At 51.5% G+C, this 22,211-nt stretch overlaps 4 protein-coding genes and 1 long non-coding RNA gene across 7 annotated transcripts in view; 1 reads left to right on the plus strand and 4 right to left on the minus strand.

Annotated features, from left to right (window-relative positions):
• Positions 1-386: 386 nt before the first annotated feature.
• On the minus strand, positions 387-6,070 carry HOXA1 (homeobox A1). 3 transcript variants are annotated; one of them, XM_035020790.1, is made up of 3 exons: positions 5,108-6,070; positions 2,405-3,107; positions 387-1,897 (listed from the first exon to the last, which is right to left on the minus strand). In XM_035020790.1, exons 2-3 carry the CDS (start codon positions 3,045-3,047, stop codon positions 1,542-1,544), a joined length of 999 nt encoding a protein of 332 aa, XP_034876681.1. In that variant the 5' UTR covers positions 3,048-3,107; positions 5,108-6,070; the 3' UTR covers positions 387-1,541. The 3 variants fall into 3 exon arrangements, with proteins under 3 accessions (XP_034876681.1, XP_034876680.1, XP_034876682.1); XM_035020791.1 differs by lacking the exon at positions 5,108-6,070 and having other exon boundaries at positions 1,711-1,897; positions 2,405-2,499; positions 2,703-3,124; XM_035020789.1 differs by lacking the exon at positions 5,108-6,070 and having other exon boundaries at positions 2,405-3,124.
• Positions 3,264-6,963, plus strand: LOC118020897. Its single transcript, XR_004682049.1, has 2 exons — positions 3,264-3,514; positions 6,828-6,963. It is a non-coding gene; the product is annotated as an uncharacterized LOC118020897 (long non-coding RNA).
• A 426-nt stretch (positions 6,964-7,389) lies between these two features.
• Positions 7,390-11,006, minus strand: HOXA2 (homeobox A2). Its single transcript, XM_035020788.1, has 3 exons — positions 10,921-11,006; positions 9,170-10,261; positions 7,390-8,527 (listed from the first exon to the last, which is right to left on the minus strand). Exons 2-3 carry the CDS (start codon positions 9,666-9,668, stop codon positions 7,788-7,790), a joined length of 1,239 nt encoding a protein of 412 aa, XP_034876679.1. The 5' UTR covers positions 9,669-10,261; positions 10,921-11,006; the 3' UTR covers positions 7,390-7,787.
• A 243-nt stretch (positions 11,007-11,249) lies between these two features.
• HOXA3 (homeobox A3) lies at positions 11,250-17,894 on the minus strand. The gene is made up of 2 exons (XM_035020792.1): positions 17,309-17,894; positions 11,250-15,882 (listed from the first exon to the last, which is right to left on the minus strand). The coding sequence occupies exons 1-2, from the start codon at positions 17,829-17,831 to the stop codon at positions 15,083-15,085; spliced, it is 1,323 nt and encodes a 440-aa protein (XP_034876683.1). The 5' UTR covers positions 17,832-17,894; the 3' UTR covers positions 11,250-15,082.
• The window catches only part of HOXA5 (homeobox A5), a 32,975-nt gene continuing 28,599 nt past the window's right edge, over positions 17,836-22,211 (minus strand). The window contains exon 6 of the transcript XR_004682050.1: positions 17,836-17,951. The gene's annotated coding sequence lies outside the window, so the exon portion shown is untranslated. The remainder of the gene's footprint in view (positions 17,952-22,211) is intronic.

Raw genomic sequence — 22,211 nt, forward strand, 5'->3', positions numbered from 1 at the left:
GTTTGGGCTTTTGAAGGGGGTTCTGTTTATATATACGTCAACATTCAGTGGGAGGTGAAAAGGTTAGCACTTGACCCAGGAAGTATTCATGTTTGTTTCAAAAATAGATCTGCTTCATAAATTTCTTCACCATTCATTTTTTTCCATTATGAACTTGGATTGTAATAAAGGAACTATTGTTATTTTAAAGAAAATCAGCCTATTAAATAGGCAGCAGCTAGGTGCTATGACACTCATAGGGGAAGTTTCAGCTACATAATGGAAAGCATTTACTTTTTTCAAGAAAAGGCCCACCTCTGAAAGTACACATCACCCTTCCCTCCTCCCCACGTGAAATAAGCCAACAAATTGTAGCCAAGCCAAATACAGGGATGCTTAAGCTTATGTGAAACTTGAATATATTTATTACAGACATCTTAAGACCCGTAAACTCTGCTCTGGATCACATCACTCCAGGATCTCAGAGCTGTTCATGATTGTACAGGAAAGGGGGAATATCATAGGCTCACAAAGAATAACTGATATAACTCAGTGTGGTACTTCAGGGACATCAAAACATTGTGCGACATGCAAAAGACTATTCACGAATCACACAAAATATACATTCATTGTGCCATCCATCACATTAACAATTGAGCTGAAAATACATCATATCCAGCTAAGATAACTGTGGAAGGAAGAAGCTGGTTTGAATAATACCTTTAGGTTCTGAATAATCCAGCACAAATTTCAAATAGTGTGGCCAGTGAAACAATAAACAGGTGGGGATGGGGAGAGACTTAGCACAGGAAGCAAGGTTTTGAACCTTGTGTTCTGCAGGCCTTCTTAACTCATTGAAAGAGCAAATGCAGGCTACCCTCTGAGGCATCTGACCGAGTTTAAGTGAGCAATTTTATTCTTTAACCCATAATCACATATAAAATTGTACCAGTTTGAGTTACCCACCCTGTTTTAGTCACTTAATCTAAACATTTCTAGAAAATCTGTATAAAGATAAATCTCTCAGGACAAAGTATTTACAACCAGCAAACACACACATGAAATTGAATTAAATTAAGGGATGATTTAATTGTGTAAACACGCTCATAGTGCATCTCTTCTTTATGAGCTCCTGGACTCTCCTTTCTCTCTATCCCACTTTAAGGGCAAAGTAGGGGAGAACTGTAAATACACAGACAGGTAAAGGATAGGCCTCCCTCTGACATGCTTCTGCTGGCAAAGGAGACTATATTCCAAAGGACATCTGAAAGGAACAGATTCTGTGGAAATCTCCTAAAAGTAGGGAGGGGTGTTGGGGGCCATCAGAAAATTGATTATGGCACCTAATCTGCATCAAGGAGTTAGCACACACACACCAATCAAGCCTCTAATCTAGAATTCTCTGGAAACACCTTATCCTGGCCAGGAGCTCCCCAGATAGGATCAGAAAGGAAGAGAGAGACTGTAAATGGAAAGGAAGATAAGCTAAGAATGTGCTTTGGGTAGGGAGTCCCCAGCCCTCAGAGTAGCCTGGGCTGTGGAGTCTTGGGGCTGGGTGGGCCTCAGTGGGAGGTAGTCAGAGTGTCTGAGGTAGAAGACCCTGGGGAAGGAATGCAGGGCGAAGAGCTGGACTTCTCTGAAGATTCCTCAGCCTTCTCCTCACTTCCTGGCGGGGTGGCAGGAGAGATGGGCAAGAGGCCCTCCTTCTCTCGTTTCTTTTGCTTCATCCGGCGGTTCTGGAACCAGATCTTCACTTGGGTCTCATTGAGCTGCAGGGATGCGGCAATCTCCACCCTGCGGGCGCGCGTCAAGTACTTATTGAAGTGGAACTCCTTTTCCAGCTCAGTGAGCTGCTTCGTGGTGAAGTTGGTGCGCACTGCATTGGGTTGACCCACGTAGCCATACTCTCCAACTTTCCCTGGGGGCATGGTGGGGAGCGATGAGAGAGAAAGAAAAATTTTTACAATCCATATGAGAGCCCCTACACGCTTCAGAGCAACATTCAGGTAGAGGGGAGGGGAGATCAAGAATTTCTCAACACAAACTAGGCTGGGAAAGGTGACTGATGAGGTGTAAAGTGTTAATCTGAAGTCAACCATTAGAATGGTCAGACCCGTGATTAATGGAGCCTGGAGATATTAACAGAACCACCCCACCACACACACACACACACACACACACACACACACACACACACAACCCTACCCACTTCCTATTCCAGAACCTCTAAAACTCAGCCCTTTGGAAAACACAACAGTCCCATATGCTCCTTTGCCCCACACACCTGGACAATCTCTCCACACTCAACAACACCAGTGGGAAGCAAGAACTTTAAAGAAAAAAAAGTATTAATTTTCCTTGGCAACTAAGCAAACAAGCTCCTTCCAGAACCATCAAGGAATATCCAAGGAATGGCAAGACTGACCTGTTTTGGGAGGGTTTCTTTTGACTTTCATCCAGTCAAAGGTCTGCGCTGGAGAAGACGTCTCTGATGTAGGGGAGCGACAGGCTTCTTGGTGGCTGGCGTGGAGAGGGGACAAGGAGTTATTATACGTGGCCAGGGCCAGGCTCTGGTGCTCTTGTCCATATGAGTGGTGAATGTACTGAGGCGAGCCCACCGCGCCCCCAGCATAACCCTGGTGGTGGTGGTGATGCTGGACCATGGGAGATGAGAGATTTCCAGAGTAAACTGCGGGAGCGCACGAGGGGTACCCACCACTTACTTCTGCTTCCTGATTTAACGCGTAAGGGCTGTAAGGCGCGCCGAAGTTCTGCGCGCCATAGCTTGGACCACAACTCGAATGGGAGTAGGACACCCCCAGGTTCCCGGGAGTCTGGTAGGTGGCCGGTTGGGGGTGGTGATGGTGGTGGTGGTGGGGTGGGCTGATCTGCACCCCCCTGCCCACTAGGAAGCGGTCGTCGCCGCCACAGCTGTTAGCACTGACCGCGCACGACTGGAAAGTTGTAATTCCATGGTCGGAAGGGTAGGCTCGCGCTGAGCAGGTCCCTGAGTCGCCACCGCTGAGGATGGGGTATTCCAGGAAGGAGTTCATTCTTGCATTGTCCATCTGTCACTGAGGGACCGGATCCTGCGAAGCCCTGGGTGACCGTGCCAACTTTCTCACTTCCTCCATGGGGCCGGAGAAGAAAAATGATATGAATGTACAGTGCGCAAGAGGGGGGGCGCGAGGGCGGAGGGCGCCGGGGGAGGGGCACGTGACTATGTCAGCCAATGGCGGAGCCTCCTGCGAAAGTTTGCTGGCTCCCGCGGTGATGGATCACCGTTTCAGTGGCATTTAAATCCCCGGCGCTCCTCAGTCTAGGTGACGCGCAGTCGCCCCCCCAGGCAGCCCAGGCGGCGGCAGCAGCTGCGGCGGCTGCAAGGGCAGATTCGGAGCGCTGGGCCGAAGGGGAGCAGAAGCCACCTTCTGCGCGCGCCGTCTCCGCTCTCCCCCCCCTCCGGGAGGTGGGGGCTGGGAGGCATCCCCGTCTCCGCCCCTTCCGCACCGTGCACAGAAAGATGAACTGGCAAGAGGTGAGAAGGGAAGAGGGCTCCGTCTCTCTTGGGTCGGGAATCAGTGGGCCAGAGCTCCCCGGCCTGCCACTAGATCAGGGGCCGAGCCCGTAGTGCGCGGAGCAGGAAGGGTAGCTCCCCTGGCGCTTTTACTACACAGTCCCTGCGGTGGGGTCGGGGCAGTGAGGAGCGCAGGGGATAGTGGCGTAGGACGAGGCCAGGCCACCAGCTCTCCAAGCTCCGAAGGGAGAGGGAAGTGCGCAGAGGATTGGCCTGGAGGACTCCGGGTGGGCGTGGAGGGGACAGGAGCAAGGAAAAAAAAAAACAAACTTCCCTTCTCCAAGGAGGGTCTCCGAACCCTACTCCCTCCACCCCAACTGATTATTAGCAAGGCAATGAGGAGCTTCTGTAATTCGACGCCCGGGTGCGGGTGATTGGTAGTAGTTAAGCTTGCCGGAAAAGGCCGGGGGTGGCCGGGCTCTTCGCCCTCCCTCTCTCCTCGCTCTCCGCCCCTTTCTCCTCCCCACTCAGCTTTGCTCCGGGAGCCCTACGGGATCCCGAGCAGCTCGGCCGCTAGATTTTGAAGGGTAGGAGGCGGGGGAGAAAGATGACGCTAGCGGACGTGGCTAGCGTGGGGGCCGGGCGGTGCGCTGCAGGCCATCTGCCGGCTCCCCGGGACCCAGGAGTCTGCGCGCTCCGGCAGGGGCCTCAAAGGGCGAGACCACAGCGCCAGCAAAATACGCTGGACTCCCCCCGCAATGGTGCTCGTTTTCTGGAGGGGGATGTTAGGAGTGGTAGAGCTTCCTTTATCCACCCCCCCCCCCCGCCATTCTACTGCACGTCTGAAGTGGGTAGGGGCTGGCAGGTGGGAGGGGCGGTGGACAGATGGCTGATGGTGGACGGGATATTTTCTTCTTCCCCAACAACACCTCCTCCCCTTTGTAACTGACTGTGTAGTTCCTTGTGTGAACCTTCAAGTCTTTCCCTAGAGAGACACGTGCAAATCTGAGCGTCATCCCAGGCCAGGGGTCCTGTTCTCCATCACCCTCATCCTACCCTGATGCTGACGGGGTCGTTAATTGCTGTTTACTATTAGGTTTCGTGTCAACCCTTGGCTTGTAGAGAGAAAAATGCCAAACTGAGACCGAGAATTGATGCATTCTTAGGTAAAAGAAATCCAGAGATCATCCAAGAAGCTTTTGCAGCCAGTGCAGTATAGATTTTCCCTGACCCTGTTTACCACACCGGAATCGGACAGATAAAATTTATCTGAGGATGGGGTTCCCACTCCCCTCTAGCTTTCCCTCCCCAGTTAGAAGAAGGAAGTTTTGCTTGAGGCAGGCACATTTCAAATGTGTTAGTCACCTCTCAGGTTTCTGCATTCTGTTCTCCACATATAGAAGTTTCCCTCCCCCCCCAACCTGCCCCCTCCCCCCCCCCATGAGGGGAAACTCTTGCAGACATTTGACTACGGATTCCCTCAGTAGCAAAGAAACATTTTCCCCCAAACATTTTCTTTTGAAATGGTATTTTTCTGTGACCTTTGACCCATCCCCAACCGCGGTTAAGAGAGAGCACAGACAGGAAAAGTCACTCCTGCCCCAATTTCAGCACCTGGGGACGTTCATCTTCGAGATGGGAAAAGGAAAGGCGGTCCTCCTGGAGGCGGCTTCCTTAGGAGCTCCAGGCTTCCAACGATGGGGAGAGAAGGGGCTCCTGTCGGGGAGGAGGCAGGACGTGAGGAGGTCCGGGCTGGCATTGCGGACGGTCTGCTTTCCCCTGGTCTCATTCCTGTCCCTTTGTTGGCTTCTTCAGCCCGGGTTTGCGCAAGCCCCTTGGCCGCAGGGCTTGAGCCACAAAGCCGCCGCGGGCCGCAACCGCTCTCCTTCCTCCGCTAGTTCTCGGCCTCCGCGCTCCACTCCTTCCACTTGTCTTCCTCCCTCCGGGCCTCATTCCAGAGCCAGCACGGGTGGGGGTGTTTTTCTTGGGACCACATGGATGCACTTGCACTTAAGCCCGCAAGCACTCGCGCAGGAGACCGACCCACCTCCGCGCACCGCTCCCGGCTCCCGGCAGGCCGGACGCTCGCAGCCGAGCCCGCTCCGCCGCGGCTGGCCGCCCAGAGCGCCGCTCTCCCGGTGTTGCTTACAAAGGCGGTCTCCTCTGGCCTCGAGCCCGTAAGGCTTCCGTAGCTCCGTTCTTTCCCCACCCCCACGAAATCCTGGGGCTCGTTCCGCCGTGTAGAAGACCCTGGTTTTCTGAGCGTGTAGGCCAGCGCCCCAGGACTCGAGCTAAAGTCTCTTTAAATGCCCTGGGAGAGTGGGCGAAAGGAGAGCTTGGTCACTAGTTAAATGATGGCCTGCAAGCCACTTGCTGGGCTCAAAACGCCTCTTTCAGGGCTCTTCTACTAGAAAGGGAAGGAGCAAGGAGGAGACAAAACGCCGCGGAGGCCCGGAGCTGTTCATGGCATCCGCGGCTCAGCCAAGCTGTTGTTTTAAAAGAGCAATAAAAATGAATTATGACTAAACGCCTTCTAACTTAATGCTTTCGGACGGGGATCCCCGGCAAATACGTAAGAGGATTTTTATTTGTGCATGTGTTCCTGCAATTGATCTCTTTGATGACATTCTCATTCATAGAAAGCGTTTGATTTATGAGCGTAGGACGAATCTCAAACAGCAGCGGCTCAGCCCTGGCTGCGGCGGGGCCGCCCTGCTCAGCTCTGCGCCTGGGGCTGGAGACTCACCGGGGTCCTCACACGCCTCCGCCGCTGCCAGGATTTCGGGGGCAAAAGGGTGGAGGAAGGTAGGGTGCAAACCCATAGAGAAAGATCGCGATTTCATTGTAACTTCCAAGCCTTAGCTTTTAAGAGCCGGGTTCCTAAATCAACCCGCCCCCCACACATGTTGCTTACACGCTGCGTTTTCTCACGGTAAGTAAGTAGCAGAGCTCAGTAAGGGAAAAATCAGCATGGGGAGATGAAAGAAGGGGGGAAAAAATCAGAACAACCCAGTAACGTGCCCTGGATCACATTTTATTGGTATTTCATTTAAAGTGCTTTTTCTCTTTCCCTCTCTAGAAACTGGGTTAATTTATAACCTAGGGCGCACAAACTCTCCAATTTAAGTCTCAACTTGGTAACCTGACTTCACAGCTTTAATGATCCATTATTTGCCATGTAAACAGATTTAAGAATGAAATATTGATTTTTCTGACCCTGAAGAAAGAATCCTAGAATGACTGAACCAGAGGATTGGAAAGAACCCTTTCTGAAGTGCATTTTCCAGCTAGTAACCATTGTTTTGTTTTGTTTTTGTTTTTCTCTACCTTTTAGGTCTGTTTGCCTCGACCCATCAACAGCTGGGAGACTAATCGACCACACTGAAAATGTTTCCGGGATTGTGGGGGAGGGGTTGGAATGTAGATGTTTGAAACAAATGTGTATAAATAAATGAATTGTTGATAACTTAGTTATTGACCCGAAGACTGGTAGCTTGTTAAAGAAACTCCATGTTCCTCCTTCCTGGAGTTGGGGGTTTCTGTAGGCACTTTATTTCTCCACTTTCAAAAGCTTGGGTTTGGCCCAACTCTGAGGCTGCCCAATCCTGTTTCTATTACCAATTTAAATCTATGGCTTGAACCTCTACACTGAAAAACCAAATCCATTCCCTTTAAAAAGAAAGAAAGAAAAAAGAAAAAAAGAAAAAGAACACTTCTCAGAAGTCCTAACCATTTTCTGGCTTTCTTTTTTGTTGTTGTCTATTTGAAGACTTTGAACATGCCCCCTTAATAAATATATTAAAATTAAAAAAGAAGATGAATTGTGACCAGAATTTTATTTACCAAATTAGACTAAAAGAGGGAAAAGAAACTGTTATGAGCCTTGAGAAAGAGGGGGGAGAAAAAAAAATAAGAAAGCTACTTATAGCAAAGGAGAATTTATTCTACCAAAAATACTCATGACAATGCATCCTAATGTAATACAAAAATAAAAAGAAAGTGAAGATACAATTATATGATCACTTTCTTGCAGGCCTCCTATATTGCTTTCAGGAAATCACATAGAGGGTCGTTGGATTCGATTCAGAACAACTAAAACTCCAAAATAATCTGGAAAAGATGGCTCAAACTGGATCAGGAGAACCACTAAACAGAAAATCTTCCACATTTAGAGGAGAGACAGGGTAGGTCAAGAAGAAAAGAAAAGAAAAATCAACTCTCGGAATAAAAGAAGGCCAAACCACCTGGTCAAAGGGGTTTTTGTTTTGTGATGCTTTGTTTTGCTTTAATGTTTTTAGTAATTCAGATGCTGCAAGTCGATTGTGGTGAGTGTGTCTGTAAAAAAGTCAAAGCTGTCAGCTGAAATATCTACGGGGCTGTCGAGGGACCCTGGCAAACTGGGCGAGACTGCGTCTGAAAGCTGCAGGCAGGAATCTGTGCAAAAGACGTTAAAGTCCTGCAAAGAGGGGACCTCGAGGGCCTCGGGACTGTCATTGTTTAGGCCAGAGCCACAGTTCTGGCCCATTGTTGGCAAGCAGTTAGAAACAGTGGGTGACTGGTGCTGAAAATGTTTCAGATTTTTCTCATTGCTGGTTAAAGGCGAAACTGGGAAACTTTGGGAGTCGCCATTGTGTCCATTGGGAGCCTGCTGCTGAGAGAGGGCATTTTGCTGAAAAGTGTAACCTTCCCTCTCCAGAAGGGCCCCGGAGACGCTGAGAGCTTGCTCAAAGAGCGACTTCTCTTCCTCGTCCTCCTCCACCTTCTCAGAGTCTTCGAGGCTTTTAAATTTCCCTTCGCTGTTTTGGTTCTCCTTGCACTGGGTCTGCCTCTTGTGCTTCATCCTCCGGTTCTGAAACCACACTTTCACTTGTCTCTCAGTCAAATCCAGCAACGCTGCAATTTCCACCCTTCGGGGTCTGCAAAGGTACTTGTTGAAATGAAATTCTTTTTCCAGCTCTAAAAGCTGCGTGTTGGTGTAAGCAGTTCTCAGGCGCCGCGAGCCCCCGCCGCTGCCATCGGCGATTTCCAGGGATTCTGCGGAAAGGGAAACCAACAAGAGACACACGCACAGTTGGAGGTGGAGGGGTTCGAGCGGGGTTATTCCACTGGAGAATAAATACAGCAGAAAAGATCAACTGCAACAAAATGGCCGCCCTGGATGCAGTAGCGCTATTGTGCCTTTCCTGGGAGCCCAGCCCGGGGAGACCCCATCTCTTCCACCTCCATCAAATTGCTGCCTGTGGCTCCCCCCAACCTCTCCATCCGGGAGCAAACTTTATATTAGCCACACCACAATTTATAATTAATGCATCAGCTGCTTAGCTGAGCAAGAGCGATCTATCACTCTTCATTACTGTCAAAAAGCCAAACTCTAGGACAACTAGACAAGAGGAGGTCAGTTCCAACTCAAATAAATCATCCCACATTACACAAGTTAGGGAAAGTTTTCCCCCCCTCTTCTTAAAAATATATGTGTGTCTCATTGTGCAGCGCAGGATCCCTTTTCTCTCCAGCACACCCACTCCTGAGCCCACAGGGCAAGGGAAGGCAGCCAAGCATCTCTCCCTCTCTCCCCCTTCTCTCCCAGCCCACGCTCCCCTCCCCCATAGCCGCTCCCCGGGCAGCCCAGAAGGGGGAAAAGGGTCCCGGGACCTGGGGCCAAGTCTTTGGACTGACCTTTGTGGCCGAGGCAGGCAGGGCCGGTGGCGGCGGCGGCGGCGGCGGCGGCCGAGGCAGGCGGCAGCGCGGTCTTCTTGGCCGCCTTCTTCTCCTTCATCCAGGGGTACTCGGGCGGCTGCAGGGCGCCGGCGGGCACTGGGCTGCCGCGGCTGCCCGCGGGGCTCGGCTTGGGGCGGCCGCCAGCGCCGTGGCGAGGGTGGCTGCCCGGGTTCAGGCTGGGAATGGTCTGCTCAAAAGGAGGAGGAATCAGTGTCGAGTGTGAAAGCGTCGAGGTCTTGATTGATGAACTTTGAAATGTATCAGCGACAGGGGGAAAAGATGTCAGGCACTCAGCGAGCGACGGCTGGCTATTGATAAAACCAATCTCTCGCTCAAATTCGTAATTCATGGCCTTCTCCTTGGAGCCCCCTCGGAGAAAAAGTTCCCTCTTCTGGAGGGGCTTTGGGGGGGCAAGGCCCAGGAAAAAGGCGAGAGCAGAGGGAAAAAAATCTATCATAGAAGATCGCTGCTGGGGTGTTTTTTTTCTAATTCACTGATTACAGCCGTATGGGGACCGCGCTACTATTAAACTATTGAATTCATGGAGACAAGGTTGAAATTGGACCGAATTGGCTGTCACATGATTGCTTCTGCCCAATGACAATTTGGGCTTTAATCAAAAGAAGCCACTGTCTGTTTGATTGATCCAAAAAAGTCGGGAAGGAACGCCTCATTGGGGGCCAGCGAGGCTTTATTTACACTTTTTTCATGGCAAAAATACATAGATGTGGGTGTGGGTGGGGATGCCCGGGAGTGCGTGGGGGCGAGGGTGCCTGCCTGCCTCCCGATCAGCATAGATCTGCTGTGTGTGCGCCCGGGAGTGTGTGGAGTGCGAGTGCGAGCCCTGCTGCCGGGCCCGCCGGCGGCTGCCCTCTGCCTCCCCCGCACACTCCGCGCATTGTTTGGGACTGTCGGGAAGACGCCTCGCACCTCACAAATCATTTAAGCACCTCAGTCTGACGCCTGCAGTCATTAACAAAGTAATCCATTAATCTTCAAAGTTTTGACACCCGAGAGCCCCGCATCCCAGCCACATAAGTTCTGCTAAGGCTGGAGGAAGGAGCAGAGGGAGAGGGGAGGTGAGACAGGGAGAAGAAAGAGAGAGGGAAGGAGGGAGGGAGGGAGAGGGGGAGAGAGAGAGAGAGAAAGAGAGAGAAGGAGAAGGAGAGAGAGGAGACACAGAAAAGAAAGGATTAATTTTGGGGTCTCCCCTCTTTTATTTCCCCTTTCCTCCTCCCCCTTTTCTAAAACCAGTTCCTGGATCTCAGAAGTGATCCCTGTTTTCCTTCCTCTCTGTCTTTCCCTCTTTTCCTCTTTTTCCCTCTTCTCCCCTCTCCCCTTCCCTCTCACTTCTATCCTCCTCTCCTTCGCCAAACCTCTCCTGCATGCCCTCGCCCCCCTCCCAAAGCCCAGCTCCGAGTGCGCGCCCCTCGGACCCGGACCCCGGCCCATTGTTAGCCGGCTTTTCCAAGGCAGCTATGCATCTGGCTCCAGAGGGAAGCGGAAGACGGGAGGCGGCTCTCGAAGCTTCCCAACCTTCCTGTGCCATCAACTTTTCAAGAGTGGCTGGAGAAAGATAGATGCATGTGCCAAGCAAGACAACAACCCCAGGTCCATGTGTCCAAATCCCTGTAGCCAGGGCGGCGGCCAGCCAAAGCAATGCCACCCCGAGCAGGCTCCTGCGGCTCCTGGCATTCTGGGTTTCATACCCTTAGGGCTCGGGTGCGGTGAGTATTTCTGATTTCCAGGAAGTCTGTTGGAAGTTAGCAGCAGGGAGGGAGAAGGTGCTTGTTCCTCTTTTTTTTTTTTTTCCTGTCTCTTTTCGTCTCCTTTTTCTCCTGGTCCTTGTCGCTCCGACTGGGGGCTTGTGGGTTCAGAGGCAAAGCGTGCTCCCTGGCAGCCCCAATTGTCTCCCGCACCTTTCTGCTCCTTGGCCACCAGGGATGTTTGCACTCAGGTTCTGCTGTGGGAAACAAGCACCGCAGGTGAGAGAGGGCAACCTCAGAAGGAATTGTAAAGGTTCTCTTTTCTCGCTCTCTTTTTTTTTCCAATTCGGAGACTTGAGACTGAGGGCATCTTGGACTGTGCTGGAGGGTTCAAAAGATAACACCTTTAGGTACCAAACAATAACTTTTAAAAAATCCACCAAGCCAGAAAGAGGGGAGGAGGCTGAGAGAGAAATCTGAAGGTATCTCTTTTCCCTCAAACCCTGAGGATGATGATTCGCTTTTGCTTCCTTTGAAATGGACCAAGTGATCAGACTCCCCCAGGCCGGCAGGCATCCGTGGCAGGAAAATAAATCATTCTGATGGCCAGGGAGAGAGAGGTTGGTGGGGGAGAAAAATCTACGTAGAAAACAAGAAAGGCTGACCACGGCACAAGGCTAGGACTCCATTTCTGAGGCCGGCATCAAAGGGGGCTTGGGTGGAAATTAGATATAAAGTGGCCTCCATCATTGACTAGCCCAGAGCATCGCCTTACAGATAGAGATGCTATTTTGGAAAATGTGAGGTTTTTCAGTTTTCTTGCTTTTATTCCAAACAAAGCTCTGAAGGAAGTCTGGGTGCGATCAATCTTGCTCACCAAAAGCCTTGACAGCTTCTGGCCCTTAAGAACACATTTCAGCTTCGAGCTCTTTCCAAGATCAAATGTGGCCGAGCAAAGAGGAGAGCAGGAAACGCAAGTAAACAAGGAAAACTAGTCTTTTTAAAGATATCGTTTTGGCAGCAGGAAGAGTTATAAGGCTGCTTTTAGGAAAGGTGCTTTTGCACATTCTGGGATAGTGACTTTTGGCATTTGCTTTTACCAGAAATAATACTGAGGGGTTAAGGGGAGGGGGAGTTATGGCGAGGGAGAAGCGCTGCCCCCATATCGCTGAGGCTTTGTCAGGGGCTGCGTGGGTGAGAGCTTTCTGCTCGCCTCAGCGGCCTTAATTCAAATACCATCTGGAAGCAAACCCTTTTTTTTTGGCCATTCAACATTGAAATCTTCCCCAAATCTATTACTTTAACTCAGGAATATTTTAATAAGGACTTATTTTTAATATCTTTGAAGCTGGAGGTGAGACCAATATTTTCTCTTTGAAACCTAAAATGAATGTTTTGACTGCCAAGATACGGTGAATCGTATTGGAACGTCATTTAAAAATCTGTGCCCTGAGGGAAGGAGGATGCCTCCAAACCAGTCCCCTCTCAGCTAAACAGCAGATTTTAGAAATGGGTTCAAATAGTGGTATCTCTGAAAGATTTTCATCTGTGAATGGATAGCGCTCGCTCGCTCTCGCTCTCTCTCTTGCACTCTCTCTCCAGTCTCCCTTATTTTACAAGGTAATTTTATATACTTCTGTAAAATTATTACTCATAAGAACACTTCTGTGGTTGTTTAGCCTGTTCAGTTCAGATCTGAACAACCAAAGGGCAGAAGCTCCAGTCCTCACAAAGACTGGTTTTCCAGACTCCGCATTTCTGAAGTGCGCCATATTTCGGCAGGGAGGTTGGAGTGGGGTGGGGAGCAAATCTACTCCTTCCATAGCCCAAACTCTTTTAAAATAAAAATATATATGTGTGTGTATCAAGAGCCCCAGAACAGATGTGGGAGAAGCATCTCTGGCTGTGACATAAACACCCAGATCTCTATAGCTGCCTGGCTTTGCATCTTCCAAGCCTTTTTCTTTTTCTTAAAATGTGAGAAGTTTCCCTAAGAGCAGCTCCTGTGAACCGAGGAGATACCCCAAAATGGCTCCAGTGCCTATTTCTAAAGATCATCTGAGGGAGCTTCTCAGGGGAAAGATAGAGGCCATGATGATGGATATTTGGGATCGCAAACAAAATGGCGACATTTTTCACCTCCGTCTCTGAAAGATACAACCCAGGGAGAAGACTGATTTATTTCTCACATCAGATGCTTCTGATCCTGAGACGCAGGTGGTTTCTCACTTCCAATTTAGAAAGGGGATGTTGATGGGGATACAGTTCTGAGGTTTTCACTTTCTGAATTTGGTTCTTTCTCCAAGCAATTCTTTAATTTGAAAATAAAAATATTTCCCTTTCCTGTGCCTGCTTTTGCATCTGCCAGCCAGTCAGTAGGCAGCCCTATCTTAAATCCAGGAGTAGAAATGTAATGTTTAGCTCCTGCAGCATCACATGAAATAAGTACTTATAAAATTGCATTTTTATTAGAAAGATACCAATCTCCTTTCTCTCTCCTCCTCCCTCTGGGGCCATAAAAGGAGAGTGAGGAGGGATGAAGGAGAGGAAATAAATCCAGGGGATGCCAAATCCTAAATTCCGGGATGAAGACGAAGCTGGGACTCCAGCAGTCCAGGGAAGGGTGCGGGGAGGCTCCTGGGAGTTCAGCCTTTCTTTTGCTGGAGACCTGGGTGAAGCTGTGTCTCCTTCGAGCTGCCTAGCTCCCAGGGGCGATTTTAGGAGTCATTCTTTCCTCCTGGAGAGATCAGGGACCGAAGAGCATCCACAGAGAGTCCGGAAATGCTCGGCATCCTCCGCGCGGCTGATGATTCCCAAGGTTAAAGCACTGGCTGGTCCGCTTTGACCTGGAGGAAGATCTTGGAGAAGACAGCCCTGCCTTACTCCCCAGCGGGGCCTCTCGGGCACCTGTGAGTCCCCGCCGCGCTTCGCGCTGGCTGCCTTTTGTTTCTCCCGCACTCAGCAGTCCGCAGCCCCTGCGCCCGCGCAGGCCCCTCCTTGGCAACTGGGAATCAGGCGGCCCAGCGGGCTGGCGCTCGGCGTTTCCAGAGCTGCTCGCCTCCAGGAGCTCCTGCAGCCTTCCCAAGAATCCGCCGCGCTCCCAGGCGAGCCGCCTGGCCAGGCCCCACTCCGGAGCTGGAAGGCTTGCCGCGCGGCCTGCTCAGCCAGTTCGCCTCTGCCTGAATTCCACGCAGACCCCCATCTTCGGCCAAAGAACCCCTTCTGAACACGGATATTATTCAGAATAAAAACTTTATTTATTTATTTGTTTCGTTTCTCAGAATGTGAGCAGCAAGGAATGTAGAACTCTCAAAACAAATCTAGCATTTTTCACGTTTACAGATTTTTTTTTTTCAGTTTCGTCGGATGTTACAAACCTAAATCACTGTTTTCAAAAGCTGGATCCTCTCTGGTATTATTGCATCATTACCGTTTTTATAAAGGAATTATATTTCCCTTTCAAATAAAAATTTTTCTATGTACGCCAATACACTATTGAACAAAAGGCCCAAGAAACCTTCTGAACAATCAGGGTACAGAATTTCTTTAATATAAATACGAACGGATGGGGATAAATAATATTTAAAACTTAGATTATTCAATGCTTGCAAAAAAAATATAAATAAATCTGACTGTTCACCAGCATACACACACGGAAAGACGTACACTTAGTCATCCTTGCACAGGGAGCCCCTGTTTCAAAGCGCCTTTGATTTTTTTCTCGCTCTTTACAAGAAGTGCAATTTAAAAAAAAAAAAAAACAACCTAAAAATAAAAAAAAGTAATTGCTTCCCCTCGGGAGCCATAATGTACGAACAAATTCACATTGAAGAACTCGGCTAGAAAATTTGTTCATATACCCTGTTTCTGATCAAAGAGTAGAGAAGGTAAAGGATGCAGGGCCAGCGGCCGAGCGAGGGGTGGGAGGAGATAAACATCGCTACCGATACTGACGGCCATTCCAGCAACCAAGATTGCTACGTCACATAAACTATAAAAACGCGTTACCAAAGAAAACAAAACGGGGTGGGGGGAAGGTAGAGGGGGCGGGGGAGGAAAAAGGGAGGGCAGGAAGAACCTTAAAACAAAACAAAACAAAAAGTAAACGGTAGAAGAAAGGTGGGGGGCGGGGGGACTCTCCTGGCGCGCAGCCCTGCGCCCACCATCACAGGTGGGTGAGCTTGGGGGCTTCCTGAATTCTTCCCTGAGAAGGATGGTGGGCGGTAAGGTCCGTGTAGGTGGGGTGCGGCTCCCCTGGCCCAGGCCCGTGATGGTGGCCGCTGCCCAGCGGCCCAGCACCCCCGTAGTCCATGGCTGCCGAGGCGGCGTGGGGGAGGTGAGTTAGGCCAAAGAGGGCAGGCCCAGAGTTGCTCATGGGCTCCACATAGCTGCCCCCCACGAAGACGGGGCTTCCCTGTAAGTGTGGGGTCCCATAGCTGCCGTTGCCCTGCACGCCATGCGCGTGCGGGTCATAGTCGGGTGTACCCCCCGCCCCCGCCGCGGTGTAGCGCTTCGGTGGGGGCGGTGGGGGCGCGCAGCTTGGCAGGGGTGCGGGGTAGGAGGCGGGGGGCAGCCCATAGGTGCCCTGGGGAGGCTTGGAGAAAGGCGGGGGCGACTGGGGCTCATATGGGACGCTGTTGACCAGCGAATGCATAGAGTTCAGATAGCCGCCCGCGCCGGGGGGCACGGGGCTGCGACTTGGGGACTGGCCCCCTGATGACGTCAGCATGCCCTTGCCCTTCTGATCCTTCTTGTACTTCATGCGGCGGTTCTGGAACCAGATCTTGATCTGGCGCTCGGTGAGATTCAGCAGGTTGGCCATCTCCACGCGGCGCGGCCGGCACAGGTAGCGGTTGAAGTGGAATTCCTTCTCCAGCTCCACTAGCTGCGCGCTCGTGTAGGCGGTGCGCGCCCGTTTGGACGACGCCTGCCCAGGCGGGCTCTTGTCGCCAGCGCAGCTCTCCCCTGCGAGGACAGAGGAGAGAGCAAAGGAGACGGGAAGGGAGCCATCAGGGGCTACCCCAAGCCCCGCCTAACCCCTGACCGCGCCAGGCCCCTCCTTGCTCCAGGCCCCAAGACCCCTCCGTCAGGGCCCAGAAAAGAGGATGAGGAACTAGGTGCTGCCCTCTCTCCTGGTGGGGAAATAGTGCCAGTAGCTGGGTAGCTAGCCCCTCCATTCAGTCAAGTTGCAAGTCATAAGCTTCCCCAAGGCGGGAGAGGTAAGGACAGAAAAGCAGAACCCCCAGTTTGCCTTCCTGGTCTGTATTTCTGTCCTGGAACTATTCACTTTCTGAATCATTTACTGATCCTTCAGGCCTGTCAGACTATAAGCTCCCTGTGGGCAGGTCGCCCATCTTCATTCCCTTTGCAGTAACTGGAATGTGGGGCACCTAATATACACTCAATAAACCTTTCCCTCTTTCACTGACTGAACGTTTGGACAGTTGCCTCAACTGGCCACTTACTTAGTCTACCCTGTGGAGAAGGGTAGAGTGGAAGCCCCAATCTGGAAGGCCTTCTGCGCCCAAAGGAAGAGATCCCACTGAAAGTACCAATTTCTGGTGGGGTGACCCAGGCCCCTGATGCTGGGTCCTATTAATTAGGGTTCCTCATTTAATCAAGCAGCCTCCCCATTTTCATCCACTAATCTTGCGCCCTCCTATCCTCCCCCCTTCCCAAATCTTGACTCTGGAGGACCCCAGATGCTTAGGCTTAGAGCAGAGTACTGGCAACTGGAGAAGGCAGGAGAAAAGGTAACCAAGATGCTGGGAAGCCCAAGACCCAGGGCCTGTCCTCCAGTCTAGTTCCTGGAGACCCATGTGGTTCCTATTAGCATGACAAGTCCAAATCCCCTCCCCCAGGAGATCTCTGACTGCCTTCACTGTACTGAGTCTGAGTAGGGCCTTCCCAGAGGTAAAGCAGCCACTCCATCTACTGGAGCAAAAATTAAAAATAGGCTCTGCTTATAAGCAAAGCGTTGATTCTCACTTGGATGGTGACTAGGCCTGCTTTTATTCTGCCACATTTCAGTGTGGAGTGGATGTCATGGTTTCATTATAAATGAGTTGTGCTAAAAAGAAAGAGTGGAGCTCAGGTTTGTTGTCCCCAAAGGTCCTAACTCCAAGAGTGGAATAAGAAGGGATTCCAAACTCACTAGGCCCCACTTGCTCTTGGAGAAGTCAAGAGAGACTCCCCCATCAGGTCTCTCTCTGGGGTTTCCTGGTCACACAGAGTCCTGTCACCCCCCCCCACTTGAAGGGGGGGGGGCTCAGTGAATTCTTGAAAATGTTCCAGCGTCCCAGACCGTGCTGGCTGTGGCTGGAGAGGGTTTGGGGGTGGGGGTGGGGGGGAGCCAGGCCAGAGGACCCTCTTCCAGAAGGCACTGCTTTACCTGAGCTGGAGCCGCTGGTTTTCTGCTTTGTGTTTTGCCGAGACTCTTTCATCCAGGGGAAGATTTGTTTGGCCACGGTGGGTGAGTTGAGTAGGGGGCTCTTGGCTGCGCTGGCGGGGGTGGGGTTGCTGCTGGCATTCTGAGGTGGGGAAACTGAAGAGGGGGGAGGGGGTGCGGCAGGAGCGGGTGCTGGGGGCTGCGGCGGGGGTTGAGGCTGCTGTGGAGCTGGGGGCGCGGCCTGGGGCGGCGGGGCCAGGGGTGGCTCGCCCAGGCCTGGAGGTTGGCTGGGCGGGCCGCTTAGGGTGCGCAGACACGCCTCGCTCAGCTCGTGCGCCTTGGGGTGGCCCCCGGCGCTGGCAGGCGACTGGAGTGAACAGGCGGGTCGGTGGTACTCGCCATCAGCGCCCAGTGCGGCGGAGGCCGGGTACGGCTGCTGACTGGCATTATAAGCGAACCCGTTGGCTGCCTGGTAGGGGTAGCCACCGTAGATCGCGGAGCTGTCGTAGTAGGTCGCTTTTTGCATCGCGTTGTTTCACAATCTTGATCGCACACTCTGACGGGGGCTTGACACCCGTGAGGGCGCACATTGGCACGCCCCCGCGGTCACGTGACGCTCCGCCGCCAATGGCCGCCCCGCGCAGACCTGGGGGGCGAGAATCGCAGCGCGGTGAGGGCTCCGCGCAAATCCATCTTACTCTCAATAGCTAAGTGACATGAAAGCCATAAAAGAAAAAGTGGTCAGCAATATTTAGCAGCACGACTTGGCCCCGGGCGCAGAGAGCCGCGCTATAAAAAGCCGCTGGAATTTACTGGCAGCTACAAATATTTGCTTAACTTGCGTCTGGAGTTGGGGGTTTTCCGGGGAGAGAGCAGAAGAGTAAGCGAGGGCTGGAAGCCGGGTCTCCAAAGCTGGAATCCAAAAGAAGAAAGGCTGATGGGCTAGAAAGAAACAGGGCTGGGATCCTTCGTTTCCAGAGAAGGAGAAACTGGGGTTGTCCTTTCATCTCCGTTCTTTGGCCTCGTCCAGCGAGACCCGCGACTCCCTGCCTCTGAGGATCTTGGGGAAGGGGCAAGGGGGCAAAGGGGAGCGTAGGTTGCCAATTTGTTCTCCAATCCTCCCTTTAGGACTGATATTTGGCAAAAGAGCCCTGACGCGGGGTGACTTCCCATCCAGCCCCGTCTTGGATCTTCCAGCACCCAACAGAGGTATGCACAAAAATTTTTCAGGCAATTGCCCTACTCTACCCCGGATGGATTTGAGAAGCTGAGCTTGTTAGGCAGTTAATCTACCCTTGTGCTGGGATATGACCTACCTCTTCCAAATGAGCCCCTTGTGGCCAAGAAGGGGAGAGAAAAAAACTTAAGAAGAAACATCCTGTGTGGGAAGAGACCAACAACACCTCGCTCCAGCAAGTCAAACTCAAATCCTGGACAGTTCTTTACTCCTTTCCTCTCCTTATTTCTCAGGCATGACCCAGCAAGCCACTCCCACCTCTTTTCCCCTGTTACAAAAGGTCCCCAGACCCTCCTGCCTTGGACTTTCCGAGGTGCTGTTATTCAGGGCAACTATCAAATTCTACCTGTTAAAACATGATGGATTAGAGAAAAAAACAACCCACCAGGAACCTGAAAAACCAGCGTTCATCTCCATGACCACGGCTTGAACTCTCCTTCCAACTTAACGATAATAGGTTCTGTCTTAGAAACTGCTATGTAATTTGATGTATGGGGGTCATTTGGCTCCGGACGAGGGATGGAAGCACAAGCCATAAAATCCTGCCAGAGTTCAGAGTTCCCTGATCTTTGTGTGTTGTTGTTGTTGATATTTGTTACTTGGCCTATTTACCTGCTTCAGAAACACCAAGTAAAGGTCAACCCTGGAAATCTTAAAAGCAATGAAAGCCTTCTCAACCCCTTTTTAAAATTTATTACTTAGAAAGCAGTTTGCAGAAGTCAAATCTATGTTTTATTTTTGCTTTCAACCTTTGCATGGTCAATCTCTGGTTCTCAGCTGAGAAAAGTTCCATGTGAGTTCATACACACACACACACACACACACACAGGATGACAGTCTATTTAAGAAAAAAATACAATGACAAATTCCTGAAGAAAATGGTTTAGTTCATGCCCCAACTATGTATATTTGAGTCCTGGAGTCATTCAAGTTCTCTAGGAATAGCAGACACTTGGTTAACTAGAAAACACCATCCACCAATGATGATTATAATTTTTTTAATAATGGGCTTCTTTGGATTTCATTATTAAACCAACAATCTGACCAACATCTGGAAAACAAGCACAATTAATTTTCCAGAACCTCAATTAAAAATTACAGCTTCCATTATCTGAAGTTACTATGCGTGATCTTGAGCCCTGGAGTATTGTTTCTATTTTGGAAATAGATAGGAAGCTACAGATACCATGATCGAAAATAAACGAAGAATAAAATAAAATTTAAAACTGAATAGCAATTGAATGTCTCAGTTTCCTGTTCTTTCACTGAAAATAGGTCCTATTACATTTGGCAGTGTTAATGTCTGCCATTATAAATTTTTAAGATACTAGGCTTGTGTAAAATGTCAGGTTAAGAACATTACTCCAGACACTTGAACAGCAAGGTATTAGATACAACAAAATTAAGGTGATTTTGAACGTGCAACATTTCAAGCGACTTGCTAATCCATTATCACAAACTATATTGGCCTGCTACTTAAGTCTTTTCATCAAGTTGTGCATTGTCTTGCAAATAACAAAAATACCATGAAAAACCAAAGAGCATACAACAGCCCCCATAAACTTAAAATATGAATTCACCTCGGAGATCCCACCAAAGTCCTTCCTATTGTTTGAGGTCAGCAGACAACCACAGTGGGGCCCACACATTTCCCCCCTCCCGCCCCCACCCCAGCCCCCAAAGTTTGCAACCTAGTAAAGAAGTTGGAGATCTGCCAGTCTGGAAACTTGCTTTGCACAACCCCCCCTCGCCAAGCCAAGCAAGGGCTTGGGGTTGGGAGGAGATTCCTCCGAAAAGATGTTTCTGGACAATAACCCCCAGGTGCAAGAGCTGAAAGAGAGTTGAGGAGGCTAAATTGAGTGCAGAAAGCAAGCCCTATTGTCTTTCTGGAAGATCTGCCCAAATTCAACCTCCTTCCTTCAGACACCGCTCCCTCTTCCCACTCCCGCCCCTTCCTCAGCCTGCCCTCACCCCGAGTTTAAGCGGGAATATCGGGTAAGAGCCCCCGTGTCCCCTTGCCCACCCCTCCCATCCTCCCCAACCCAGAAAAGTTGGGGCTGGGCTAGGGGAGAGGGAAGAGGTGGGGGCGGGGATGGGAAAGCGGCCTGAACTCGAAGTGTAAGGGTATCAGTCACTGCCGGGAAGGAAGCTCCGGCTTGTGAACTCTTCTTGAACCGAGATTTAAGTCTGCAGCCATAAATCACCGAGACGTAAACTCCGCCATTCAGCGCTGAGAGCGGCCGGTTGTGGCCCTGCTTACCTTAACTTCTGACGAGCGCCGCGAGCGCAGGCTCGGGCTCGGGCTCGGGCTCCGGCCCCTGGCCCGGCTCGGCCGCCCGGCCGGCTCCCCTAGGCGCGGGATGGGCACCGACCCTCAGCATCAGCCGAGACGGCGGGCGGGAGGGAGACCCCAAGGCCCGGACGCCGCGGCGCAGAGCGTGGTGGCTTCGCTGCTCCGGCACGGCTCGCCCAGGGCGGACTGGGGCGGCTTGGACCCCCCCTCCCACCCACCCCACCCACCCACCCCTCCCCCACACCCCCGCCCCCTGCCCTTCCCGAGGGCAGCAGCCGCGGCCCGGAGATAAGCGCTCGCGCGGCGCAGGGCTCTGCCTGGGCTAGTGGCACCGACTTGGGTATGTTTCTTATGAATATTACACGCGGAGCAGCGTCTGGTCGGGGGGTGCGGTGGGGGGTGCTGGGGGCGGGCGGGAGGGGAGGCCGAGGCGGCTGGGGAAGCGCGGGGCGGCGTGGGGGATGGGGCTGAGGCGAGGGGAGGGACAGGAGCGAGAGGGGGAACTCGGCGGCGGCGGCGGCGGGAGGAGGGCAGCCTCCCCCCAACCCCCACCGCCCTCCCTCTCCTCGCTTCTCGGCGTCACTAAAGTCCAGGAAAATTATGTTAATGAGGACAAACAGCTCTCACAAAGGGGCTCTCTAGCCGGGCTCTATTTCTTAGGAATCCATTTGAGAAACCATGTAACCCCTGCCCTGGACACTTCCAGTTGGGATGCAAGGGGAAAGAGAACCAGGAGGAGAGTTCCCCAGACTTTGGGCACTTTACCACATCTGTCACCCCCAGTCTGAGAACCTCAAAGCCAATCTTTGGGGGGCAGAGGTAGGGCTTCCTTTCTCAAGAGACCTCCCCAAGATCCAACTGGGCTGTCTTTGGTTATATTTTTAGGCAGAAACCTTTAAAATCCTGGCAGCCAGGAGGGAAGGAGCCTGGGGGAAATGGACAAAGTCCAGGCAGTGAAATGGGATGCTCTGGGCTCAGGTACACACTAGAGTGCCTAGAAACCTGGGTCTCCAGCTTTCCGGTGCCCACTTCCCAGTACAGACAGGCAGCTCACTCACAGAGAACGACAGATAAAACTCTGACCCCAACGCCAACGATGTCTATGTTTTCCCCGCTAATTAGTGGTATGCAGGGACGCTAAGCAGAGGAAAGGCCCGAGAGTGCCCGGTAGTATTGCCACAACTTGAAGGAGTGTGGTCTCCCTCCCTTCTAATGCCTCCCTCAACTCTCCAGATTCAGAAGTGAACTCTGCAAGGGTATGTGTGTGGCAAAGAGAGAAACGGAGCTTTCGTGCAATTCCAAGGTGTCAACGGCCAGTCCTTCTCAAAGGAAGGTGTTAAAAATATAAGTAGTATGTTTAAACTGTCAGGGAGCCA

The sequence above is a fragment of the Mirounga leonina genome, unplaced genomic scaffold (assembly GCF_011800145.1).
Source record: "Mirounga leonina isolate KUSES-001 unplaced genomic scaffold, KU_Mleo_1.0 Mir_174, whole genome shotgun sequence".
Lineage (NCBI taxonomy): Eukaryota > Metazoa > Chordata > Mammalia > Carnivora > Phocidae > Mirounga > Mirounga leonina.